This window comes from Pyrus communis, chromosome 9 (genome assembly GCF_041283825.1).
Source record: "Pyrus communis isolate YQ-2024b chromosome 9, ASM4128382v1, whole genome shotgun sequence".
Taxonomy (NCBI): domain Eukaryota; kingdom Viridiplantae; phylum Streptophyta; class Magnoliopsida; order Rosales; family Rosaceae; genus Pyrus; species Pyrus communis.
The window spans coordinates 5,863,987-5,886,464 of NC_142573.1; the positions used below are offsets into that span (position 1 = coordinate 5,863,987).

Sequence of the window (22,478 nt, forward strand, 5' to 3'; positions counted from 1 at the left end):
CAGAAAGACAAAGTCGTAACGCAAGAAAAAGGATCCACAAACTGCAAATGATAAACGTCCTTGTGGAATAATTTTTTTTAAAAGAAAAACTAAACTCAATTGTAGGTTGACATGTCATGTTTTAAATGACAGATTGTTATAACGGTTTAGATGTAGCGAAATGCGAGTAAATACACGAAGTCTGGATTTCGTTATATATGCGGGTAAAAACAAAAGGGTAAATCTCAGTTTACTATCTTCAAGTTTCGTGGTTTTCAACATTAAATACATGAAGTTTTGTTCGTTCTAGAGTCATACCTAAAGTGTTAATTTAGAGACATTTTCATACATTCGTTAATCTGGCAGTTAAGTTTTCCGTTATCTGATGACATGGCGTTCATGTGAACAATAATTAGGCGCTACGTGTCATTAAGGGGTTCATATGAAAATTAAAAATTCAAAAAAAAGAATCCCGCCCAAATTTAAAATATTAAAATAATTCATTAAAAAAAAAAAAAAAAAAAAAAAAACCCATAACACACTTCGTCTTCCCCACCTGACATCCCTCCATCCCTTCCACCTCCTCCACGGTTTCTCAGTTGGGCTCTAGGCGTTGTAGAAGGTTGCCCAGCCCTTGATCAAATTCCAGCGGTTTAAGTCGTCCGATTTGATAAGCTTGATTCCGCTATTCCCATCCAAATTCTGATTATACGCGATCAGATCGCCGCTCAGAGAGAAGGTTGGGAATGAACCCTGAATCCTCAGCATCTGGAGTTGTTCAATAGGCGAAGACACTTGCTCGATATAAGGAATTGTGGAATCAGACTCGCCCAACTGAGTCGAATCACCCCAGAATCAGTGATACTTGAGGAGCTCTGAACCGAATGAAACAAACGGGTTGTAATGGTGGAAATTCGGGTTCATGATCTCTGTCATCGGCTCAAACGTCTTGGATTCGACATCAAAGAGCTCAATGTGTCGGAAATTCTTACCGGGCCGGCGAGTAGCATCGGGGATTTGTTTGCCGTCTTGGAGAGTTGCCGGAGTGAAGCAGTGGAGCCCCGATGGAGTGACTCGAGTGGGAGAGACTGGGAACCCAGATCTTTGAGAAAATGGAAATCGACCAGAAAAAATGCTCCACCAGTCGTCGTCATGTTGGCGGTGAAAATATATGGCGGAGTCGCCGGACCAGGTGGGCCAGCCACCGCACTCGCAGACAAGTACGCGCTTGCTGGGTTGCGATGCTTCGAATATCAGTGTTGAGCTCGTGAAACTCATCGCCCTATGGGTTACGGCGACAAATTTTCTGGAGAGAGAGAGAGAGAGAGCAGGACTGTAATCGACGGAGCCAGAGGGAGTCAATCGGGTTGTGATTTTATCATGGATGAGTGTGGAGGAGTAGAGAGCAGACCAGGATTTGAAGTATCGACTAGGATCCTGGTGAGCTGAAACGAAGTAGAGGGTGTGATTTTTTATGATGGGTCGATCGTGGAAGAGGGATCCGGGTTCGGAGTGCAAGAACTAGGGATAGGGGAGTCCAGGCCGGGTTAAGTAAATGGCGGGAAACCCGGTTCGCTCGGAGATGAAGACGAGGGAGTGGGGTTCGTGGTTGTTGTCGGCGAATTGGGCGTTGAAGTTGATGGAACGGCCGTCAGAGAGGCGGCGCTCAGGGTCGATATTGGTGGAGGAGGGGTGGAGGAGGATGGGGAGGGCGAAAATGTCAAAGGCATAATGGGGTCTGCCAACGGTGGAGAAAACGACAGTGCCTTTGGGGTCGATGTTCATCGTGGAAGCAAGGGTGGATAGGATGGAGGGGTGGAGGGGTGGAGGTTAGGAAGATGAAGGGGTTCTGGGTTTTTTTTTTAAATACTTTTATTTAATTAAATATTTTAATATTTTAAATTTGGGTGGGATTTTTTTTTTTTTTTTTGAAATTTTAATTTCTAGACGGATTCCTTAATGACACATGACGTCTAGTCATTATCCATATGGGCGTCACATCATCAATTAACAGGAGACTTAACAGCTAGACTAACGGATGTATGAGACTGTCCCAAAATTAACACGTATGACTCTGGAACGAAAAAAATTTCATGTACTAAATGTTGAAAACCATGAAACTTAAGGGTAGTAAACTAAGATTTACCCAAAACGAAATAATAAAACATTTACAGGATATGGTGTTGAAAGGCTCCCACCATGGCAGTCCAAAATCATCACACGACTTGTTAACCAATTTTGGTTGCAACCCTTTTTGGAACACACAACACATACATGCATTATCAATTATGCAAACATTCATACTCACAATTGCAAATTCAAATCACCAGCTGAATAAAAATGTGCACGGGAGGTGATTTCCGCAAACTATTTTTCTTTTTCTATTCACCCTTTCTTATTCTAGCTTTCGAATTGTAGAAATCAAAGGAGAATACAAATGAGAAAAATAAGTACGCAAAAATCATTTCCCAATGTATATAGAAGTTAATTGCCTTCAATTAAAAAAAGCACAATGCTTCCTTATTTCACCCTTGTTGCCTGCAAGGACTCCAATATTACCCATATTCACCATTGAGACACCAAAATCTGTTAGAAAGGTGGATCCACGAGTTGTGGCTTGCTTTGTCACATAGGCTTTTGTCTCAGTGTCATCAAGAAGAGCTGAGTCAGACTGGAAAAGTCCTCTTCTTTTAGCTACAAGAGTGTAGTAATCTTCATCAAAGGTTTTGAAGCTTCCAGGATCCATCTCAACCCGGCTAGTCGTGTCCCCTGGCTTGCATTTTGTCTTCAACTGAGCTATGTAATTTTTGTCCAATTTCGGGTCTGTGTCGCCTTTTCCGGTGAAGTTATACAAGCGATTTGTGAAGGACGGGCAGTGAGATGTGCCTATGGTGTGTCCTCCTAAGAACAATGAAGAAAAGTGAGATCAGATCATGTTGATTAGGGTTTCATGAACCAAAAACAAAAAGATAAATGAAACTTGCATGTTAACGTAATAATATTCACCTGACAGAACCGCTAGGTCTTTAGCACTTAAACCCTTGGCTGCAAATAATGCTTTGAGTTGAGTTATGTCAGCAAAAGGAGGAGGTAAGCCTCTATTGGCCTCTGAGGCTAATGACACTCTTCCATCTCTTCGTCCAGTCGGAACCTCCCAAAATGAGCCATGAACCTGGAAAAAAAAATATTCATTCATTTTAAGCCAAATATATGATTATTTAAGAGCTAAAAGTCTTATGTGCATGCATGAAGCATGATTGATGTTTGTTCTTTTTATATATAAAAATGATAGTAATGATAGCGAGAGATGGAGGAATCGAACCTAAGATCTGGAGTTTAGTAAAATATCCCTAATAATTAGCTCTTAAACTACAAGTCTCTTACACATGATGTCCGTTTCTTAATTAAAGAACGGACATCCATTCTTATCTAATAGTACATTTAATAACTATTCTTAATCTAATAATGCATTTAATAACTATTGATTTATGCGGATTGAGTTTAATTTATTACCATTCTAACTGCGTCACGAGTTACTAAGGCCAAGATATCAGCACACGAAACGACACCAGGACACTTCTTTTCTACTGCAGATTTTACTGCATCAATGACATCGAACCCTCTTAAGCTTTGGTTGGGGACTGCTTCTTTCTCAGCTTGACTGTTTGGTGTGGAATTCAATAGCACAGAACCATCACATCCCTGAAAATTAAAATTTAAGGGAATTAATTGCTTTGCAAAATTCGGTAATTAGCAATTGTTGTGCAAACAAAAAATAATTTAAAGGACAGTTTTCAACAGAAACTGTTGTGTCATTAGCAGGACTTGATGGATTACTTATGAGACAAGTAACACAACCAAACGACATATCACTTACCCTAACAAAACAATCATGAAAATGCATCCTTAGAATAGGAGCAGCAAGAGTTGGTGCCCTAGATATGTATTGATAAGTAGTCCTTGCCACAATAGCCTCTAAATCAGGGCATGTTTTGTAGTAGAACCCGACTTTCAGTTTCTGCGCATTGCTTGAGTCTAAGGCCAACAAAACAAGCAGAACTTGAAGAAGAAAGACTGAGATGATCTTTTGAAAAGCCATTGTCTTTAGAGAGATGGATGGATTGAAGCTAGGCATGTCTGGTTTTTATAGTTATGTTTAGGCCTTTGAACTTGTCATCGTAAAGTTATTTTATGAACTTTATATTATCTAAAACGTTAGTTAAGGCTGCAAACAATCGAGTTGACAACGTCCTCATAAAAAATAAATAAGAACCCAAAAAACGACTAGACAAATGATGGAAAGAAGTAATTAATACATTAAAGAAATAAAATAATAAAGCTCCAGCAAAAAAAAACCCTAGTTTCTCAACAAATGCCCCCTTTCGATTACTTACTATTTCCAACCCTAATTTCAGCTTTCTTGATAAACTCATAAAATATTTTATTTGCACCATCTAATACGTTTGTAGCTTTCATATTCCGTGAAGAAATTGCTCACTTAATAAATAAAAGTCAAAACTGTTAGGATACAGCTATATATATATATATATATATATATATATATATATATATATATAAGATAATGCAACATACAAAGACGTAGTCATGAATTTGACCTAGCAATATTCTCATTGTCTATTTGTCACAAGATCGTGCTCGTCCTACTGCGTTGTCAAGCTTATTAATGTCTCAAGTTGTATGGGAGTTCGGACACGGTCTCACAGAGGGCGACGAGTGGCGATCATGATCCAAAAAATACACACAAATATAATTTTCATTAAGGAACTACCAAAATGAACAAAGTTTCTGCTACCTCCAGCCAAGGTCCAGCTTCTTCGAATGAAACTGTAAACGGGACAATATGTATTTTCAAGTATTTGACGATGTCTACCAGCTAGATTTTCCTAGTTTTCTTGGATGGTGAGAGCCTCATAGGCTCATAGTATACACTACATGTACGTTCTGTTTCAACTGCTTAGTATTCTTTGAAATAATTTTTTCTATATGTATAAGGTAATATTGTAATCTATGTACCGGGAGATAGATTTGAACATGAGTGCAAGAGGATGGACACACTGCTATGGTCAATTGACATAACACAAGAGAGCGCGACACATTGCTAGGGTCAATTGACATAACCAAGTCTGCATATTTTAAAAATTATTTGAACATAAAGAATAAGTTCGGATTAAGTTAGGTCAAAAGTTTGATTTGGGTCATCGTAAAGGAGCATCATATTGAATAGAATAGAACAGAAACTGTGTGCGGGTGATGGCACACCGGCCCGTCAAAAGAATGTCAACTCTTTTGTCTGTGGAATCGAGTTGGAAAACGAATTTCGCAACTTGAGCAAGTACGGCATTTGTGAATTTTCCGAGATCCTTTTGTTCCTCAAGATCATGAATGGAATAAAGAGCAACCCTCCGTCGAGGAGATTGAGTCTTGTGGTACAAACTGCCTCGAGTTCGCTCGATGTGACGAGCATTATGGTGAAACTGAAGACTCGAGCACAGTCAATGAGCAGAGGCAATTGCTTCTGAGCAGGAAACTTCAGCTTCAAGCGGCATCTGTCGACAGTCTGTCGCAGTAAACATTGATATGCACAAGAACATTAATCCTATAGCCAAAAATCAATCGTAAACTAGTCATAGTACCGAATATCTACAGAGAAGCTTAAGTAATAAGCGTTCCAATGATTTGTTAAGTTGAATTAACCATCTAAAACATCATTAAATACAAGAAAAGCCTAATTAAATTTCCACGTTTCTGTTTCTGCGTGCATAGCTAAAGCAAAGCTACAAATTCGATCAGCTCTTTCATGCTCTAACTGAAGGGGGCAATACGGGTTCAGTTGATTTTGCGACCCATCTTGAACTCCGTTGTCAGTCATCTGATGTTACAATCATTCTTAAGAATGAAGATCGGACCATCTAAAGGGAGCTTGTGAGGTGTTTCGTTTTCCCATTTCAGATCATCAAGCGTTACAGCTATAAGCAGTTCTACACACATCTGTTATCCAACAGTCCTGGGGAGCTTCTACTAGGTTCAATATTCTACCTTCGAATCAACCGGCATTTACATTTGATCATTCGGGTGGAGCAACCTTTGATCTCCAAGTGTGGTACTTACACCCTGCAGTTTCATCATGCAGTGATACTTTGGAGGTGCAATGGCACTTGCCCGTGTGCATGGTTCTACTACTGCCGGAGCATGCCCATAATATCCCCTCCCTTCATTCAAAAGTACTTGAGGATCCTGAGGATGCCGGCGCTGTAGAGTCTTTGGAGGTACAAGATCATCTACATTTGCCTTCCTCCAAAAATGGGTTCCCTGCCAACTCTCATACTTAAAAATTCCGCAAAGCCTAGCCTTATGCCCAGATGGCCCAACATGAACTTCTGAACAATGTTTACAGACTTTCGCTGGATAAACCATCAGCAACTTCTCCACGCCATTTCTAAGTATTTCCCATGCCCTCAAAGTTCCACTGGCAACCAGAATCAGTTCATCAGATGACAAAGACTCAACTCCATCAACGCCAACACAATCACTTTCAGAGTTCCAATTTAAATGATTTCCATCATTTGCCCCTGCTTGCCAGCATAGCTCAACAACTGCAGGAACACATTCAAAGTCAAACCTCTGATGGTGTTTTATAACATCCTGGAACATGTGCTTGAGGTGAAATACCTTTACTGGAACAAGCACATCCTTCAAACCACCAATTATCCATTCATGAACTCGATTTTTGCCACGACGTTTGAAGCCACAACAAGTCTGAATTAAGTGGCCTTTCTCACCTATATATACTTATGGACAGAACCTGCAAAAAGTAGGCCTTTCGTTGAGTCACAGAAATTGTTCAAAAAGAGCTGTATGGAGAACGGAAGGTCAATTAGATAAATCTAGTTTGGAAAACATAGCTTGTGCTGATACTAAAAATAACATTTAGGGAGCTCAGGAGTCAGGAACATGCAGACAAGGTGGTCTAATTATTCCTAAACAAGAAATACAGAACATAAACTCTGGAGCTTCAAAGTTGGTATTATTCCAGGACATGTCAGTAACTATGCGATGGAACAATAAAGTGCCAAGTAGTTCAAAGCATAAAAAGAATTTATTTTACAAGTAAAAAAAATACTTGGCAGATGAGGAATTTACTTGCAGGCCAAAAGTGGTACCATTTTGAGGAGAGTAGAGACACCTTGCATAACAAGCCTCCCGGAATCAAGGACCTCCTGTGCAACTGGTACCATGGCCGGCACTGGGTAATCTTTAGCTCGGTTTTGGATTCTCTTTTGAATCATAGGCTTTAGCTTCCTTAAGCCCATCTTTGAGCTGTAATACCTTGCAAAGCAGTCCATAATTTTGCCATTGAAATTGGATCTCTCGCACAATTTCTTCCTCAGTGCCATAATTTCTTTTTGTTGCCAAAAATTTTACACAAATAAATCACATCTGCTCCACAAAAGGGTAGACAAAAAGCCAATGAGTCAATCCAAAAAACATAACAACTACAACATATTCAGAGATTCTTTTAGAACAAAACCAATATTTTTACATAAGAACAGAAAACAACTACATTAACAACCAAAGTAGAACTCTTTAATCAACCCAAAACCACTGCTTAAAAAAAAAAACTGCCTTCCAACGGTTCCGTCCCCTGCATGCACTCGAGTTCGAATCACTATCCACTTCAAATTTCCACTCATTATCATAAAAATGAAATCCCCCGGGGAACCAAATCCATAGACAACCCAGATTGCACAAAAGAACATAAAGCAACCACATTAACTGCTAGAGTTTGAATCCCTATTCCCCGTAAATCATAGTAGTTTAGAATATCGTTTGTATCAAGAAAAGTTCAATAGACAAAATGCACTATAATTTTCATCTCATCATCATAAAACGAAATCCACCGTCACCCAATTCCATAGACAACCCAACTTGCAAAAACTGACCATAACCTTCAAATACAAGTGTTAAAAGGAAAACCATATCCCTCAAATTTGATAGTAATTCGTATATACTGGACCATGCAAAAAATTCGATTTCCAATAAACAAATTGATCGAATCTGGAAGTGGAAGAATGCTCAATCCATGTCCGGTTGCTGAGAAAAAAGAAAAAAAATCAGAAAATCCTCCAGGTTTCGTAGAAATGGCGATTCTCAGCAGCCAAACACAAACAAAAATTCAAAAAAAAAAAAAAAAAAAAAAAAAACCTAGATGGAATGGTTGAAAGGTAAGATCGGAGATAGAGTAGTAAGGAGCATACCAGCGCAAAGCCAATGAAGGACCCTCTTCAACCAACACTAATCTTTCTTAACGAAGCCGAGATTCCACGGTTCCAGTTCGTTTGCAACTCCAGTGAGTCGCAAGGAAGAAAACCTTGAAATTCCTTTTCAGCGATACGATGTCGTTTCTCTTAGTGTTTGGTGACTTAAATTTATTTATTGGATGAATGCCTTTTATTTACTTATTTTTAATATATAATTTTTTGTTTTTTTAATTTTTACAAACAATAGTATTAATGAGCTAAATTATTAGTTGTTAAGAAAGAGAGAATTGAATCCGCAAGATGGTGCAAAAATCCTTGCTTTCCACTAAAGCGCTGTTTGCAAAAAGAGGAAATGCAACACGAAGACTTCCCTTCATGTTAAAATATGAATCCAAACGAAGCCTTGCAGTTTTGTTAATCAAACTCAAACGATATGAAAAAATTCAAGGGCCTGCGAGAGGGAAGCAATGAAAACCCTAGCTAGCACAAAAACTCCCAATCGAACCTGAACGATCTCCCGGAGGAGGTCCTCCTCCACATCCTCACTCCTCCCCACATTAGACTATGTCCAAACCTCTCTTAAGAATACGTTGGCAATGAAAACCCAACAAGAGTTCCCTTAAGAATATGTCAAGGAAATGATGATTTTGGATAACTTTTTAGTAATTTTGTTTTACCCATAAAAAAGATGTGTACTTTGGTAATTGTGGCCTATAATATGATGGAATTATCAAATTGTGCCTTTTTATTTTATAAAGCCTATGTGAATATGTGTGTGTAGGATTCGTGGCATCACTTTATATTTTTGTTCACTCTGTAATGTATTTCAACGAATCGAACTGCTTATCTTTTAGAATATCATTCATAGATCATCCTTACAAAAAATTAGACAAATACAAACTACTTCATGGGGCAAAGTCCGCTATTATCCCTTCACTTAGGGCTGTGAATCAGGGCCTAGCTGAAACCATTAATACATTTGTAGTAAAGAAAATGGATGAATACAATTCTACAAAGAAATCCTAAATCCTTAATCCAACAGTTATATGATTTCAAATTTGGGTGATTTTTGGTAGACATGATTTTTTATAGAAGATCTAAAAGATAGATGGTTCGAATCGTTGAAATACATTACGGAGTGGGCCTCACAAAAACGTGTGTCAAAAATTATGAAAAAAAAGAGTGTGTTATCCACATACCCCTTTTACTTCGTATACACCCTCTTAATTTGCGCGGTTGAATCGACTGAATTAGAGAAGATTCAAGGACAAAAATTAAAAAGGAGTGTGTAAGAAGTAAAAAGAGTGTGTGGATAGTACATTAAAAAAAAATGATGCCACCCTCCTCATATTTACATATATACTTATATATACGGCTGATTTGTTCCTATGTTTTTTATTGGATTTGGCTGATCGGATTTTTACCCTTTTGTGGAGCAGATTTTATATCGCGTTCAAAGAAAAATCCCCTTTGCTGGTTACTTGATCTTCTACCTCAAACAGTCAAGTTTCATGTCTGAATTCTTCACCCGGGTCCCATCTGCTTTTGGTAAATTTCTTTTCTTCTAAGCTAATTTCATTTAGATGGTATGATTTATTGGAAACATCGTACTTGCAAGGAATTTGAAAGGGGTGACTTATTGATGTTTTGTTGTGTCTTTGTGATTGGGAGGAGGATTCTCTCTTTATAATCTCTTTCATCTTCTATTTGAAGGCTCACGGTTAAATCACGTTAACATCTTATATTAATTTTTTTATAGAGACAATAAGACAAAAAACAATGTGTGAGAGGAGGAGAAGGAAAAATATGTTAATATGAGGGAAGAGAATCCTACTCCTTGTGATTGTGCGTATGTGTAGATCATTTGATGATGTAAATGCTGAGGACTCACAGGTGCAGGGACAAAAGAGTACGTGCATGTCCGTTTACAGCAACGCAACGAGAGGAAGAGCCTGACTACTGTGCAACAAGACTAAGAATGAGATGTTTTGTAATGATACTGCAATCTTGACAGATTGTGCAGGTGATAGCAATAATATCAGTGTTGTTAGAAGTTGACATTTGGTCCATCTCTCTGATAATTCGACATAGTATCAGAGCCATTGATTGGGTCCGTACTCCCACGTGATGGATGGGTCCCTTGGCCTTGCGTGTAGAGTGAGGAGAAATTTTTCAATGTGACCAGTACACGGGATGGTACACCACGTGTCACTATACAAATGGTGGGATATGTGTGTTAAAAAGCTAATAACTTAAAAAATAAAATTTTGTACCACTTATATAAAAACACATGGTATACCTTTCGCGTTCCTGTCGTAATGAAAATTTTCTCGTGAGTGAGCCCCTTTGGCTCCACTTGGTTGCAAACATGTGGATCTCTCACATGTGATCCACTAATTAGGACCCACGTGAGGGAGCATGTCGAATCTCACATCGGTCATAGAAATAGAGAAATAATAGTTTAAATATCTTAAGCCTACTTCAACAAATACCAAGATCTTTTGTAATAAAATCTCACACCTGACGGATTGTGTAGAAGATAATTACCAAATTAGGGACATTATCAATATTGTTAAAAGTGAGCGTTTGATCTGTCTCTCTGAAAATTGACAACATTTACCTTATAAAGGTCCGTGAAAGTTCTAAGATGGGTACTAGTTTAACCTTGAGGGGGATCAATAGGTTCCAATTTAAAAATCCAATTCAATGTTCAGTTATCAAATTAATTTCACACTCACATCACATATCAAACTATCCTATACATATGTTGTTAAAAAGATAAATAAAAAGTGCACACATGATGTAGGATTTAATGAGGCAAAACCCATCACTGGGAAAATCCTCGTGCTTTCAACCCAGAACAAACACTAGGAGAAATAAATACTGAAATACTTACAAAACTCATCAACTAAACACATATACTAGTAGGTAGTTTTGTCTCCGCACTTTGCTATTCAATCTCTCTTCAGCCTTTGAGTGGAAGTGGCATGACACTACCACAGCTGTCAATCACCTTCTCCTCGAATTTTGCAAGATACTAACACGATCATGCAGAATGAATGTATGATGAAATAGTTTTTTGAAACTTAACCAATTATGAAAATCACAAGGCACATTTTCATAATTGATTTCCAATTAAGGCACGGTGAAAAATCAATAATCAAAAACTAAAATTAAACTTTTGAAAACACACAACATCAAACTGATTTTTCTTCTCGGCAAAAAACCGCAAGGATTCTCTCTCTGCTCGCGGACAGTCAGACTTGGATTAATTTCTTTTAAACTCAAAACAGCAGCAGCATTTTTCTTTTTCAAAACGAAATGGCAGCAGCCACCAAAATCAAAGCCTATTCTAATGCATACAAGCGTGGTATGCGACAGCAGCCAAAAACTCTTTTGTTTGTCTTTCAAAACATGCAGCAATGTGGGAGTGCGGCGGCAACCCAAAACTCAAGAAAACTATTCTAATCTATGCAGCCCGCACAAAAACCTCACGTAAGACTTCAATATATATATATATGACTCTACTAGGGTTTATTTTGTGCAGATAAAAGAATATAAGGATAAGCATACACCTTATAAAATTAAATTGACAAACACGTGAATTTATTAACTTGATAAATATGCAAAACATATCAAAATAGCTGTTAACTTTCTAGAAAACACCGCAGCTAAAAGATATATTAGGCTCTCCAAAAACAAACCAACCAATTAACGGTAAGCCCAAAATTAAATCAAGTTAAATACCAAGTAAGACCTATCTACATGAATGTACATGCATGACACACTTACTTGAGTGGATATCTCTGAAACTCTTATTATTTTTCCGATTGAAAGCACAATAGACATACTTAGACTAATGCAATTACAATTGAGACATGCACTAGTCCAGGACATTACAGACTTAGTCGTTTTGTTTAGAAATAGCTAATTTTACCCTAACAATCGTGCTATGGGTTTTGCCTCGTTAAATCCTACATCATGTGTGCATTTTTTTATTTATCTTTTTAACTGCATATGTGTAAGATAGTTTGTTATGTGATGTGAATGTGGAATTAATTTAAGAACTGAAAACTAAATTGAAAATTGAATTGGATTTTTTAAATTGGAACCTATTCACCCCCTTTCTAGGTTAAACTAGTACCCATTTTAGAACCTTCAATTACGATACTTTGTTTTCGTTCTAGTTCCGCTGCTTTCTGTGTTATGTCAAAGGACGAGCAGCAACCTCTTGTGACTTTTACTTTCTGGGCAGTGGGCGCCTTTTTTCAACTTCTGATGGGCTCATATGACTACTCCAGTTTTATCCCTAGTCCGATGGGCTTGTGTCTGTTCTTTTTGAGTTTGTTAGGCTTAAAACCTCCAGTTGTCTTGAACTTGTGTTGAACCGTGTTGGTGGGTTCAATAAGAGCAACCTTTAGGGTTTTTATCACAAATGATATTTGAAATTTACCCTCATTATCAAGATGGTCCCTGAAATTAAAAATCAATCAATGTAGTCCCTAAAAATAGGTATCGCAAATTAATGTGGTCATTCCGTTACAATTATGTTAAAAATTATGTTAAGTGTTGATGTGGCACATAAATGGGCCCCACAAGATTTACGGATTTTTATCACAAATGGTCCCTGAAATCTACTCACACCATCAAGATGGTCCCTGAAATTGACCCACAACATCAACATGGTTAGTGAAATTGAAAATCAAAGAATGTAGTCCTTAAAAATAGGTGTTGCAAATTTATATAATCATTCCACCACAATTATGTAAAAAAAATTTGCTATGTGCTGATGTGGGTTTAATAATTAATTAAAAAAGTTGTCTAAATACCTTTTTGCATAATAGAATTTTTTTTTCTTATAGGACCTACTCCGTATAAAGATCCCTTTCATAAATTTTCAAAGGCACAAGGCTTAACCAAGGCCTAATAGGGGGTTTGGAAATAGTTTTCAAACAACAATAGACGTACATCGGTTATAACCTCATTATCTCATGGCAAACCTCACGTTCTTTGAGTCATCAGATCACCAAGAAAGCGTCAAACAATTTCTTCAAGATTAAGTTTGTGAGGATGTTGATCGCCTAAATGTTAGCAGTGATGTCCCAAAAGTCATTGCCAATCAGCCAAGCTATCACCAAAGGTGATCTCGATCCAGGTTCAATTCGGTGAAGGGTGTCGAAATATATAAAGATGGGTGTATTGAGATTTTTTTATAGAATAGACAGCGAATGAGGTAGATGAATGTGGACTGTGATTAGAGTTGATTGCAGGATTGGGTTTTTGGGTTTCACAACTTTTTATTAACTATTAAATTATTAAACCAATTGGTAATTTTTTAAATTTAATTAGACTTGTGTGATCTATTTATGTGTCACATCAGCACGTAACAAAAATTTTGACAGCATTGTGATGAAAGGACTACATTGATTGATTTTCAATTTCATGAACCATTTTGATGTCGCGTGTCAATTTTCAGGGACCATTTTGATGTCACAAGTCAATTTCAAGGATCATTTGTGAAAAAAAAAAAACTTATGGGACCCATTTATGTGCCACATCAGCACTTAACGGAATTTTTAACATAATTATGATGTAATGACCACACTGATTTGCGACATCTATTTTCAAAGATTACATTGATTTATTTTCAATTTCAGAAACCAATTTGATGGTGAGGGTCAATTTAAAAGACCATTTGTGATAAATTATCCAACCTTTATGACGATATTCAATTTTAATATTTATCTGAATGGTAGGAAAATGGATTTAAATTCGGATGTAAAGAATGAGCACATTTGCAATATGACTCGCTCATACCGGCAAGGGAATATCAATTTAAATTTAATATAAATTGCAAGTGCATTGAAATTATTTAGCTATATGTTTTAGTTCACAGTTTAAAACAAAGAGTTGAATAGATACAATGTTAATTTGATAACTAAATCTAAATTTTATCTTTGTTAGGCGTCTAAATGAAGGTTTTACTTCACTATGATTTGTATCCAATCTCAATATCAAGCGGATAACAAGTCAAGTAGTTTCAAAATACAACGTGATAGACTAATCAAGGGGGAAATAGTACAAAAATGTTTTCGCTCCTTAATAATGAATTAGACATGACAAGCAGCTCGCTAAGGATATTTCACCTATTTAACTTTTATGTGTTTTTGTATAAATGATACACCTGCATCAGGAATATCCATCTGAATACTCGAATCGAGATGTGATGACCGACACTTGAAAAGTGACGAAACAATAAAGTGTAATGATGTGGAATGCGAATAAATTAAAATATAAAGTGACTAATACAAGACTGCGCATGTAAGCGGAATTTAACCTATATCACACAAATGATGTTAGAGTATAAATAAAATAGAATAAGAGTAAAGTAATAATTATACCATTAGGAGTAATCTCCTAGATATCAGCTTTTGCTAGAGGTCCTTGTCATCACTAGAGTTCTGCCATTAAATATACTAGAGGGGTGAAAAACAAGAGTGGAAAAGTGAGAGGAAAATTGTGTGGAAGGTGAACATTGCATCTCAAGGACATTTTAGGAATTTCATTGCTATCGAAAATAAAATACAATAAATCTTGGGACTGAATGTCACAATAAAACTTGTAATTATTGTTTTACTAATCTACTAAAAATGCAATGATTACAATCTATACTCAAATGGGAACCACTTGTTATATGTTAATCAACTTAATTATATTTTCATCCCCTTTACTAATCTACTAAAAAAATCATCTACATGGAACTAGTAAACACTTGTTATATGTTAAATATCTTTAATGTTCCTTTTTTAATTTATTTTTAAAAGAGGTCTAATGACTTCGCCGTAACAGTTCGCTTTTTGAAAGTCAAAAAAATTTACAAAAGTATTTCAACTTTCTCTGACCATAATCGGGTTTTGCATTTCATCTCACTACGAATAAATAAGTTGAATTACTTGGCTAGTGTGACTGTGCCTCTCAATTAGTCAAATAATAATACTACTTTTTAATTCCTGCAAAATGACACTACCCCTCCCTAATCTCCTCTCATGAAATCCAATCAAAAGTAATTGCCTGTCGACTTCAGAGTATTGTATAAAAAGATGAAAATCGGATCAACTGTGGCCGTCCGATAAGTCTTTTCCTTTCTTGTTCGATATCCGCCGCACACCACCACCTTAACCACGTGCATTACAATGCAGTATGAAGTAATGCCAGCACATGATTCCTATCACTACACTATTATCAATCATGTTACTACATTATTAATTGAGAAATGTTTATAGGGTTAGTCAAGTACACGTGCACGCAGTGTCAGATTTACGTAACACTGAGTACTAATTACGCTGTTATTTATAATAACTTATAATGTTAAATAGATTTTTTTCGAGTATAGCGGCTTGAGCTGTTTAATAAAAGTCCTCAATAAGGGTTAAAAGGCGAAAAGTCAAGTAGTTATGTATAAATTGTTTGACAAACAGACATAGATGTTGTGGTTTGCTACATATATATACTATTGGAATTTTTTTTGAAGTAACCTTTGAGCGCATTTGGTTGATAATCGTTGGGTCGACTTAAGTTTATTGTTGGTAATTGATACACGTGTGGCAACTAATCGTAGTATTTGTAGATTAGGCTTTATATTTAATTTTCTAATAGATGGATCTAATTGTAGTGTGTTAACAACTTTTCCAAATGGCGCGTGGGTTTTGTACAAATTCTCCAGTGGACATCAGTATAAAAGTATTTGGCTGGCGACAAAAGAAGATTAGAAGCTGAGAGGGATGGTTCAGACATCGCAATTTTTAATTGGCCATATCATCGAACATGATGCCGTACTATATTGATATTTCTGTTTCCTAATTTGGCATTTTCTTAATTACTGCTAAACACAACCAAGCTTGTCCACTAGATAACAATTCTCACCGAACACTTAGCTCCAAAGGAATCACTAGAATATTGTTTCTCATACCAAAGTATTACCATACCTTGCATATTAAAAAACCATAAAACCAAGTGATTTTTGAGGGATTAAGTTTGATGGGCAATATTGTTATCTTTTCAAATTTATTATTTATTATTTTTTTTATTTTTTAGAAAACCTTGACGGTACAAAAACATTATCCCTCATAAAGCAAGAAAAACAAAATACTAGAAAAGAGGGAAGAAAACATACACCTTACCCCCCTTGAAGCACTTTAGTTATGAATCCATCATTGGTACAAATTCACAATTTTATGTTATCAACTCCATGTGAAAAAAATGGTTAACAATATTTATTTAATTTGTGCATTAATGGAGTCCGTTACCAATTTTAATAAAAAAAAATGAATTTTTTATTTAAACTATATACAAAGTTGCATGTAAGGTTCACATGCATGGCTAAAAATATCAATGAAATGACCTTCTCAAACCATAAAATGACATTCTGATAAAATATCATACTCGTGTGATGGAGTCTGTTAAGCGTACATGTGAGTGCCATGCACAGCCCTCGACAGAACATAACTAGATCCACCACATGATTATAAGAACACTCTTTGTACCACATGTGGATCACCTCAAACATCTCTATGATCACTGTGATGGTACATATGTGTACATTGTGCAGTTCCACCTTTAAATTTCCCAAACCTGGAAGAGTCAACATATAAAGACCTATGCTTAAAATCAAGGGACCTAGAGTGTTTTGATCATATAAATTTCAATCATTTTGGAATTGGACGGTTGGAGCCCCACACTCCATTGTTTTCTGCTTCACTGTGCACTGATTTAGACGTATGAGGACAAATACTCCAAGCTTTCTCAATCATAAAATATTGTATGCCAACAAACAGGTAAGTATTCAACTACCTGTCAAAGGTTGGACTTAAAAATACCACTCTCTCCAACTACCGTTCTTCCCTTTGTCTTCCTCTCTCACCTCACCTCCCATTCTTCACCTATCCTATCCATCATCATGCACAACATTGTCCTTCGAGGATTCTTCCTCCTATTTATACGACTTCGACAACTGCCTTCAATTTCAAACACAGTTTCCTGCACTGCTTGCTTTTTTTTCTATATTCTCGCCCATATATATAAACCCCTAGTTGTTGAAATTTTGGCGGCTCCAATTTTTTTCATATTTTCAACTCCGATGGCTGACTTGGATCACTCCCACTCCACTTCTGACGACAACTCTGTGGATTCTAGAGGTACCCTTTTCAGAATTTCATGTTATTTTTTCCAATCATATTCCATTTCTTCACTTTCCAATTCCAAATTATGTATTTCAATTAGTTGTCCAATTTTCTACTTGTTCTTGATACTTTTATGGGTGACCCTTTGAAATCTGTGTTTTTGGTTTTACATCTTATATTCTCTTTGAATTTTATATGTTATAAATAGTATATTTAGTTTTTCTCGACAAATTACTCACACATAGGCACCTTAATCATAGGGAATTGTTATTGGCACTTCAAATTTCTCATTCTATACTCCAAACTTTCTATATTTAGAAAGAAAAATACATTTGTGAGGTGTGTAGAATGAGATTTTTAGAGTGCCAATAACACTTTCCTAATTATATATCACAAATTTTTGCAGAGGAGAGTAGTCAAGACTCTAAGCTTGAATTTTCAGAAGATGAGGAAACTCTAATCACTAGGATGTTTAATCTGGTTGGTGAGAGGTGAGCCGTTATTTTCTTCATCAACTTTTTTATGTATAGTTTTTTCATAATTTCCTTTAGGCTAAATAGCCTAAATGGTTTTTAAGATTTGCATAACACATCACTTTGGTTTCTGAGATTGAAACTCAATAGAAATGGTTTCTGATATTGTTCATCATCCATCATTTTGGTCATTCACTTAAAAACTTCGTTAAGTGTCCCAGAGTTTTTGGCCGGAAGTTTGAGCAATTTTCAAAGCTTTGTAACTCAATCGTTTTTTAATCAAATTCAACTCATAATACATCAAAATGAAGATGGGAAAGTATAGAACAAGATTATATCTATTTGAAAGCCCAATGGTTGCCAGAAATGGCTGAAAAATAGCCTCAAAGTTGACTGGTCCGGAAAATAATCTTGTTCTACACTTTCCTATCTTCATTTTTGATATATTATGGGTTGAATTTGGTTAAAAAACAATTGAATTACAAAGTTTTAAAAATTGCCCAAACTTCCTGCCAAGAGCTCCGGGACATTTAACGAAGTTTATAACGGAATGACCAAAATGATGGAGGGTGGATAATCTCAGAAACCATTTCTACTGATTTTCAATCTCAGAACCAAAGTGATGTGTTATGCAAATCTCAAGAATCATTTTAGCTATTTAGCCTTTCCTTTAACCAACTTGGCTTGGCTAGAGCAGTTTGCTCCTCCTCGGCTCCCAATAAGATCAAATCCTCCTCTCCATAATCAGATGAATTTAGGTAGCATTTCGCTTGTATATATATAAAAAAATGTCCTGATTTTCCTTATCTTTTCTTTTCTTAGGTGGTCTCTGATTGCTGGCAGAATCCCTGGAAGATCAGCAGAGGAGATTGAAAAGTACTGGACTTCAAGATATTCGACAAGTGAATGAAGTGCCAAAAACAATGAATGGTTCAATGGTGTCTCTCTCTCTCTCTATTAGAGCAGAAAATTTTGGGGGTGTGGTTAACAATGTTTGGGGTGTACTTAATATGCATGGGTTGTTTTTTCCAGTTGCTTAAACAAGGAAGCTAATGGGGTCTGCAAGTGCCCATCTCTCTGTACAATAGTTATTGGTTTAATGATGTTTGGGTTTTCAGTTTTAACTTCTGTTTATGTAAATTTGGTTGGTTTAATATTAGAACTGAGTATTGACTTAGTTGAGGTTAAATATTGTCATTATCATGTGGAGGAAACTCATGATTCCTGCACACATTCTGAAAAAAATCCAACAGAATATTCCCTGTTCCTCACCAGTCAAAATCTTGGACCACAAGGAAGGCATGGTTTTTACAACTAGAGAATTTATCTGTATCTTTGATGTAATTGTGACGGTATTTTAAATAAATCACACTGTCATATATTTGCCGTTCCGAGTTCCGTCTGCTAGTTACTAGCTCGGAATAGTGGCATATATCGTGGTACGGTATCACAGGTGTAACTAATTAATTAATCCTTCTCATTTGCAGTAGAGGTCATGCCGAACCATATTAGCTTTTTGTGTCCTGATTCTTTCAATTTTAAGCTGTCTGCCAAGGCTCTAGTCATGGCAGTAGCATCTTTTTCCTTTATCAACGGTTCTACCAATTGATGTATTTCCACAAATTATTGAAATTCAATTTCTTGATTTGTATCTTCAAATTTTGGAAACTTATAAAGTTCCTCTGTTAAGCCCTGAACGTAGGAAAAAGAAGATGAAAATAACCTTAAAGTTTTCACCTTCAACTTTTTGCATTTTTAGGTAGTACGTAGGTCCAAATTTCCAATTTATGAATTTGGGTGGAGGACAATTTCATCTTCACCACATTTGCCAAGCATGAATAAGTATAATTAACCTTCATCATGCAAATTAATTTTCAATTTCAAGGTTGGTTCATTCTTGGCCAACGTTTGATTTTAATCCACGTAGCCGAAGTTCATGAAGTCTAAGCATAAACTACAAGGATCAAAATCATATAATTTGGCTGAGGAGTCCCTTCAGAGACATACAGTAAAATTTGGACGATATACTTTGGCTGAGAATGAATGCAGTAATTGAATTCTCCATGTTATAGACCCAAAATTAATCTTTTCTATTTAGAGCATCTCCAACAGCTTCTACAAATGTAACTCTTTAGACACAAGTTCGTTGACCTACGTACCAATTTGAAGAGTAAAATTTTCTACTTCAAATTTTGTTCTCCAACAGACTCTACAAATTTTAATATTATATACTATCTAATATGAAACAAGTTGGCCCCATTTTGTTGTTGTTATTGAATAATTAATAGAGATTCATTATCTATTATATATAAAGCTGGAAGGCTGATGAACAGTGGAGAGCAGGGTGATGAACATTGGAATTTGCCAGTTGGGGTCACGCATGAGACAAAAATTTTGGTGTCATCTATTTTGACAAAAATAATTGGACCAAACTGCCCCTTAGCCAAAAAATTTCAAAACCTACCCAAAATGATATATCAAATTATGTAATGGTAAGTTGGTAATTTGGTCATTATAAAATATAATATAAATATAAATGGGGAGAGAGAAAATAATAAAAAAAAGAAAGGGAAGAGAGAAAATAATAAATAAATGACAAGATTGATGATGCTCACGTGATGGGGAAGAAAAATATAATAAAAAATAAGAAAAAATATGAATGTTGTATTCAAAATATTTAAAAAGGCATGTAGTGTCACATCCCAGCCCGGGGCGGATCACTTTCCGGGCCCGCTCCACCACCGTAGCACGATATTGTCCGCTTTGGGTTTACCATTCCCTCACGGTTTTGTTTTTGGGAACTCACGAGCAACTTCCCAGTGGGTCACCCATCATAGGATTGCTCTAGCCCTCTTCTCGCTTAACTTCGGAGTTCCTATGGAACCCGAAGCCAGTGAGCTCCCAAAAGGCCTCGTGCTAGGTAGGGATGAGAATATACATTTAAGGATCACTCCCCTGGGCGATGACTCCCAAAAGGCCTCGTGCTAGGTAGGGATGGGAATATACATTTAAGAATCACTCCCCTAGGCGATGTGGGATGTCACAATCCACCCCCCTTAGGGGCCCGAAGTCCTCGTCGGCACACCACGGCCAAGGTTAGGCTTTGATACCAAATGTCACGTCCCGGCCCGGGGCCGATCACTTCCTGGGCCCGCTCCACCACCGTAGCACGATATTGTCCGCTTTGGGCTTACCATTCCCTCACGGTTTTGTTTTTGGGAACTCACGAGCAACTTCCCAGTGGGTCACCCATCATAGGATTGCTCTAGCCCTCTTCTCGCTTAACTTCGGAGTTCCTACGGAACCCGAAGCCAATGAGCTCCCAAAAGGCCTCGTGCTAGGTAGGGATAGGAATATACATTTAAGGATCACTCCCTTGGGCGATGTGGGATGTCACATGTAGCGCCGGTGATAAAAAAATAAAATAACAAAATCAAAAAATATTGAAGCAATTCACGCATATAAATACATTTAAAATGTCTAAGTTGCGCTTAGTGCGCTGTGATTCAAAAAATGTCTTTTGCACGCGATTATTTATTAAATATTATTTCTCAGTTTTTTAAACACTTAAGAGGTGGGTAATGCCAGTTATTAAAAAAAAAAAATCTCTTGCATGCGCATAATAATGTGATTCAATTAGTTGCCAAATAATCATTTTTTTTTTTACCAAACGATGTTATCTATACTAAGGGAAGGGAGTGGGCTTAGCCTCACAATGGGCTAGCAATTAGTTGTTTATTAAATATTATTTTTTCTAATCTTAATGTAAATTCAATAAAATGTAGATGGAAATTGAAAGACCGTTTTTATTAATATGGATTCAGTTGCTTTGATTAGTTAAAAGATCACTTTTATTAAATGTATTTATTATTCATTTCCATCTACATTAATAAATACATTTAAAACATGTAAATCGCACGTAACACATCATAATTTAAAAAATACATTTTGCACGCGCGTGAGCGCATGCATAAAGGCTAATTATAATAAAAAGAATGTTTGAAGACTTGGTTAGAAACTCTCTACAAGTAATAAATTTGAAGAATGAGTTCAGCAACTCTCTTGGATCAAAGAAATTCTGTCTAGCTCTGCATATTTAGTTAAAAAGTGAATTTAACAACTTTTTTGGAGATGCTATTAATTATTATATTTAGATTAGATCACTCTACTTTATGTGATATTGTCCACATGGTGACAGCCAGATGTTTAGGTTCCCACATGCCATGTTCAACTTAAAACTGGGGAAGAAAGTGCTAGAAAACTAAACATTTAGAGACACATTTTAGTGTTCGAAAACTCTTTACAACAATTAAATTAATTATGGAGGGCTTTAATGTATAGAAACACTGTATGGTTCCTCACAATAAGAAGTTATTCTATACGTATAAATTATAGTCTAATGCATATTTAAAAGTAATTTATTAAAAATTACAAAAATTACAGGTTTTACACACATATGAAAATATATTGTGATTTATATGCATAAAGACACGATTCGTTACGTGTAATTAGTCAAATATTTTTTTGTTTAGTACTGTTAGAAAAGATGCAGAAATCGAAGTGTGAAA

The 22,478-nt window shown here is 36.3% G+C and overlaps 3 protein-coding genes and 1 pseudogene across 6 annotated transcripts; 1 reads left to right on the top strand and 3 right to left on the bottom strand.

Moving 5' to 3' along the window:
- Positions 1 to 114: 114 nt before the first annotated feature.
- LOC148694114 (uncharacterized) lies at positions 115 to 1,764 on the bottom strand (annotated as a pseudogene).
- A 320-nt stretch (positions 1,765 to 2,084) lies between these two features.
- On the bottom strand, positions 2,085 to 4,104 carry LOC137738791 (peroxidase 27-like). The gene is made up of 4 exons (XM_068478264.2): positions 3,857 to 4,104; positions 3,493 to 3,681; positions 2,986 to 3,151; positions 2,085 to 2,880 (listed from the first exon to the last, which is right to left on the bottom strand). Exons 1-4 carry the CDS (start codon positions 4,076 to 4,078, stop codon positions 2,474 to 2,476), a joined length of 984 nt encoding a protein of 327 aa, XP_068334365.2. The 5' UTR covers positions 4,079 to 4,104; the 3' UTR covers positions 2,085 to 2,473.
- Positions 4,105 to 5,578: 1,474 nt separating this feature from the next.
- Positions 5,579 to 8,422, bottom strand: APO4 (APO RNA-binding protein (DUF794)). 4 transcript variants are annotated; one of them, XM_088700480.1, is made up of 4 exons: positions 8,256 to 8,422; positions 7,161 to 8,091; positions 6,670 to 6,802; positions 5,579 to 6,593 (listed from the first exon to the last, which is right to left on the bottom strand). In XM_088700480.1, the coding sequence occupies exons 3-4, from the start codon at positions 6,710 to 6,712 to the stop codon at positions 6,055 to 6,057; spliced, it is 582 nt and encodes a 193-aa protein (XP_088556606.1). In that variant the 5' UTR covers positions 6,713 to 6,802; positions 7,161 to 8,091; positions 8,256 to 8,422; the 3' UTR covers positions 5,579 to 6,054. The 4 variants fall into 4 exon arrangements, with proteins under 4 accessions (XP_088556606.1, XP_088556605.1, XP_088556608.1 ...); XM_088700479.1 differs by having other exon boundaries at positions 7,141 to 8,091; XM_088700482.1 differs by having other exon boundaries at positions 7,161 to 7,437; positions 8,256 to 8,382.
- An 8,716-nt stretch (positions 8,423 to 17,138) lies between these two features.
- LOC137739413 (uncharacterized) lies at positions 17,139 to 19,034 on the top strand. The gene is made up of 3 exons (XM_068478981.2): positions 17,139 to 17,452; positions 17,844 to 17,928; positions 18,733 to 19,034. The coding sequence occupies exons 1-3, from the start codon at positions 17,215 to 17,217 to the stop codon at positions 18,818 to 18,820; spliced, it is 411 nt and encodes a 136-aa protein (XP_068335082.2). The 5' UTR covers positions 17,139 to 17,214; the 3' UTR covers positions 18,821 to 19,034.
- The last annotated feature ends 3,444 nt before the right edge of the window (positions 19,035 to 22,478 follow it).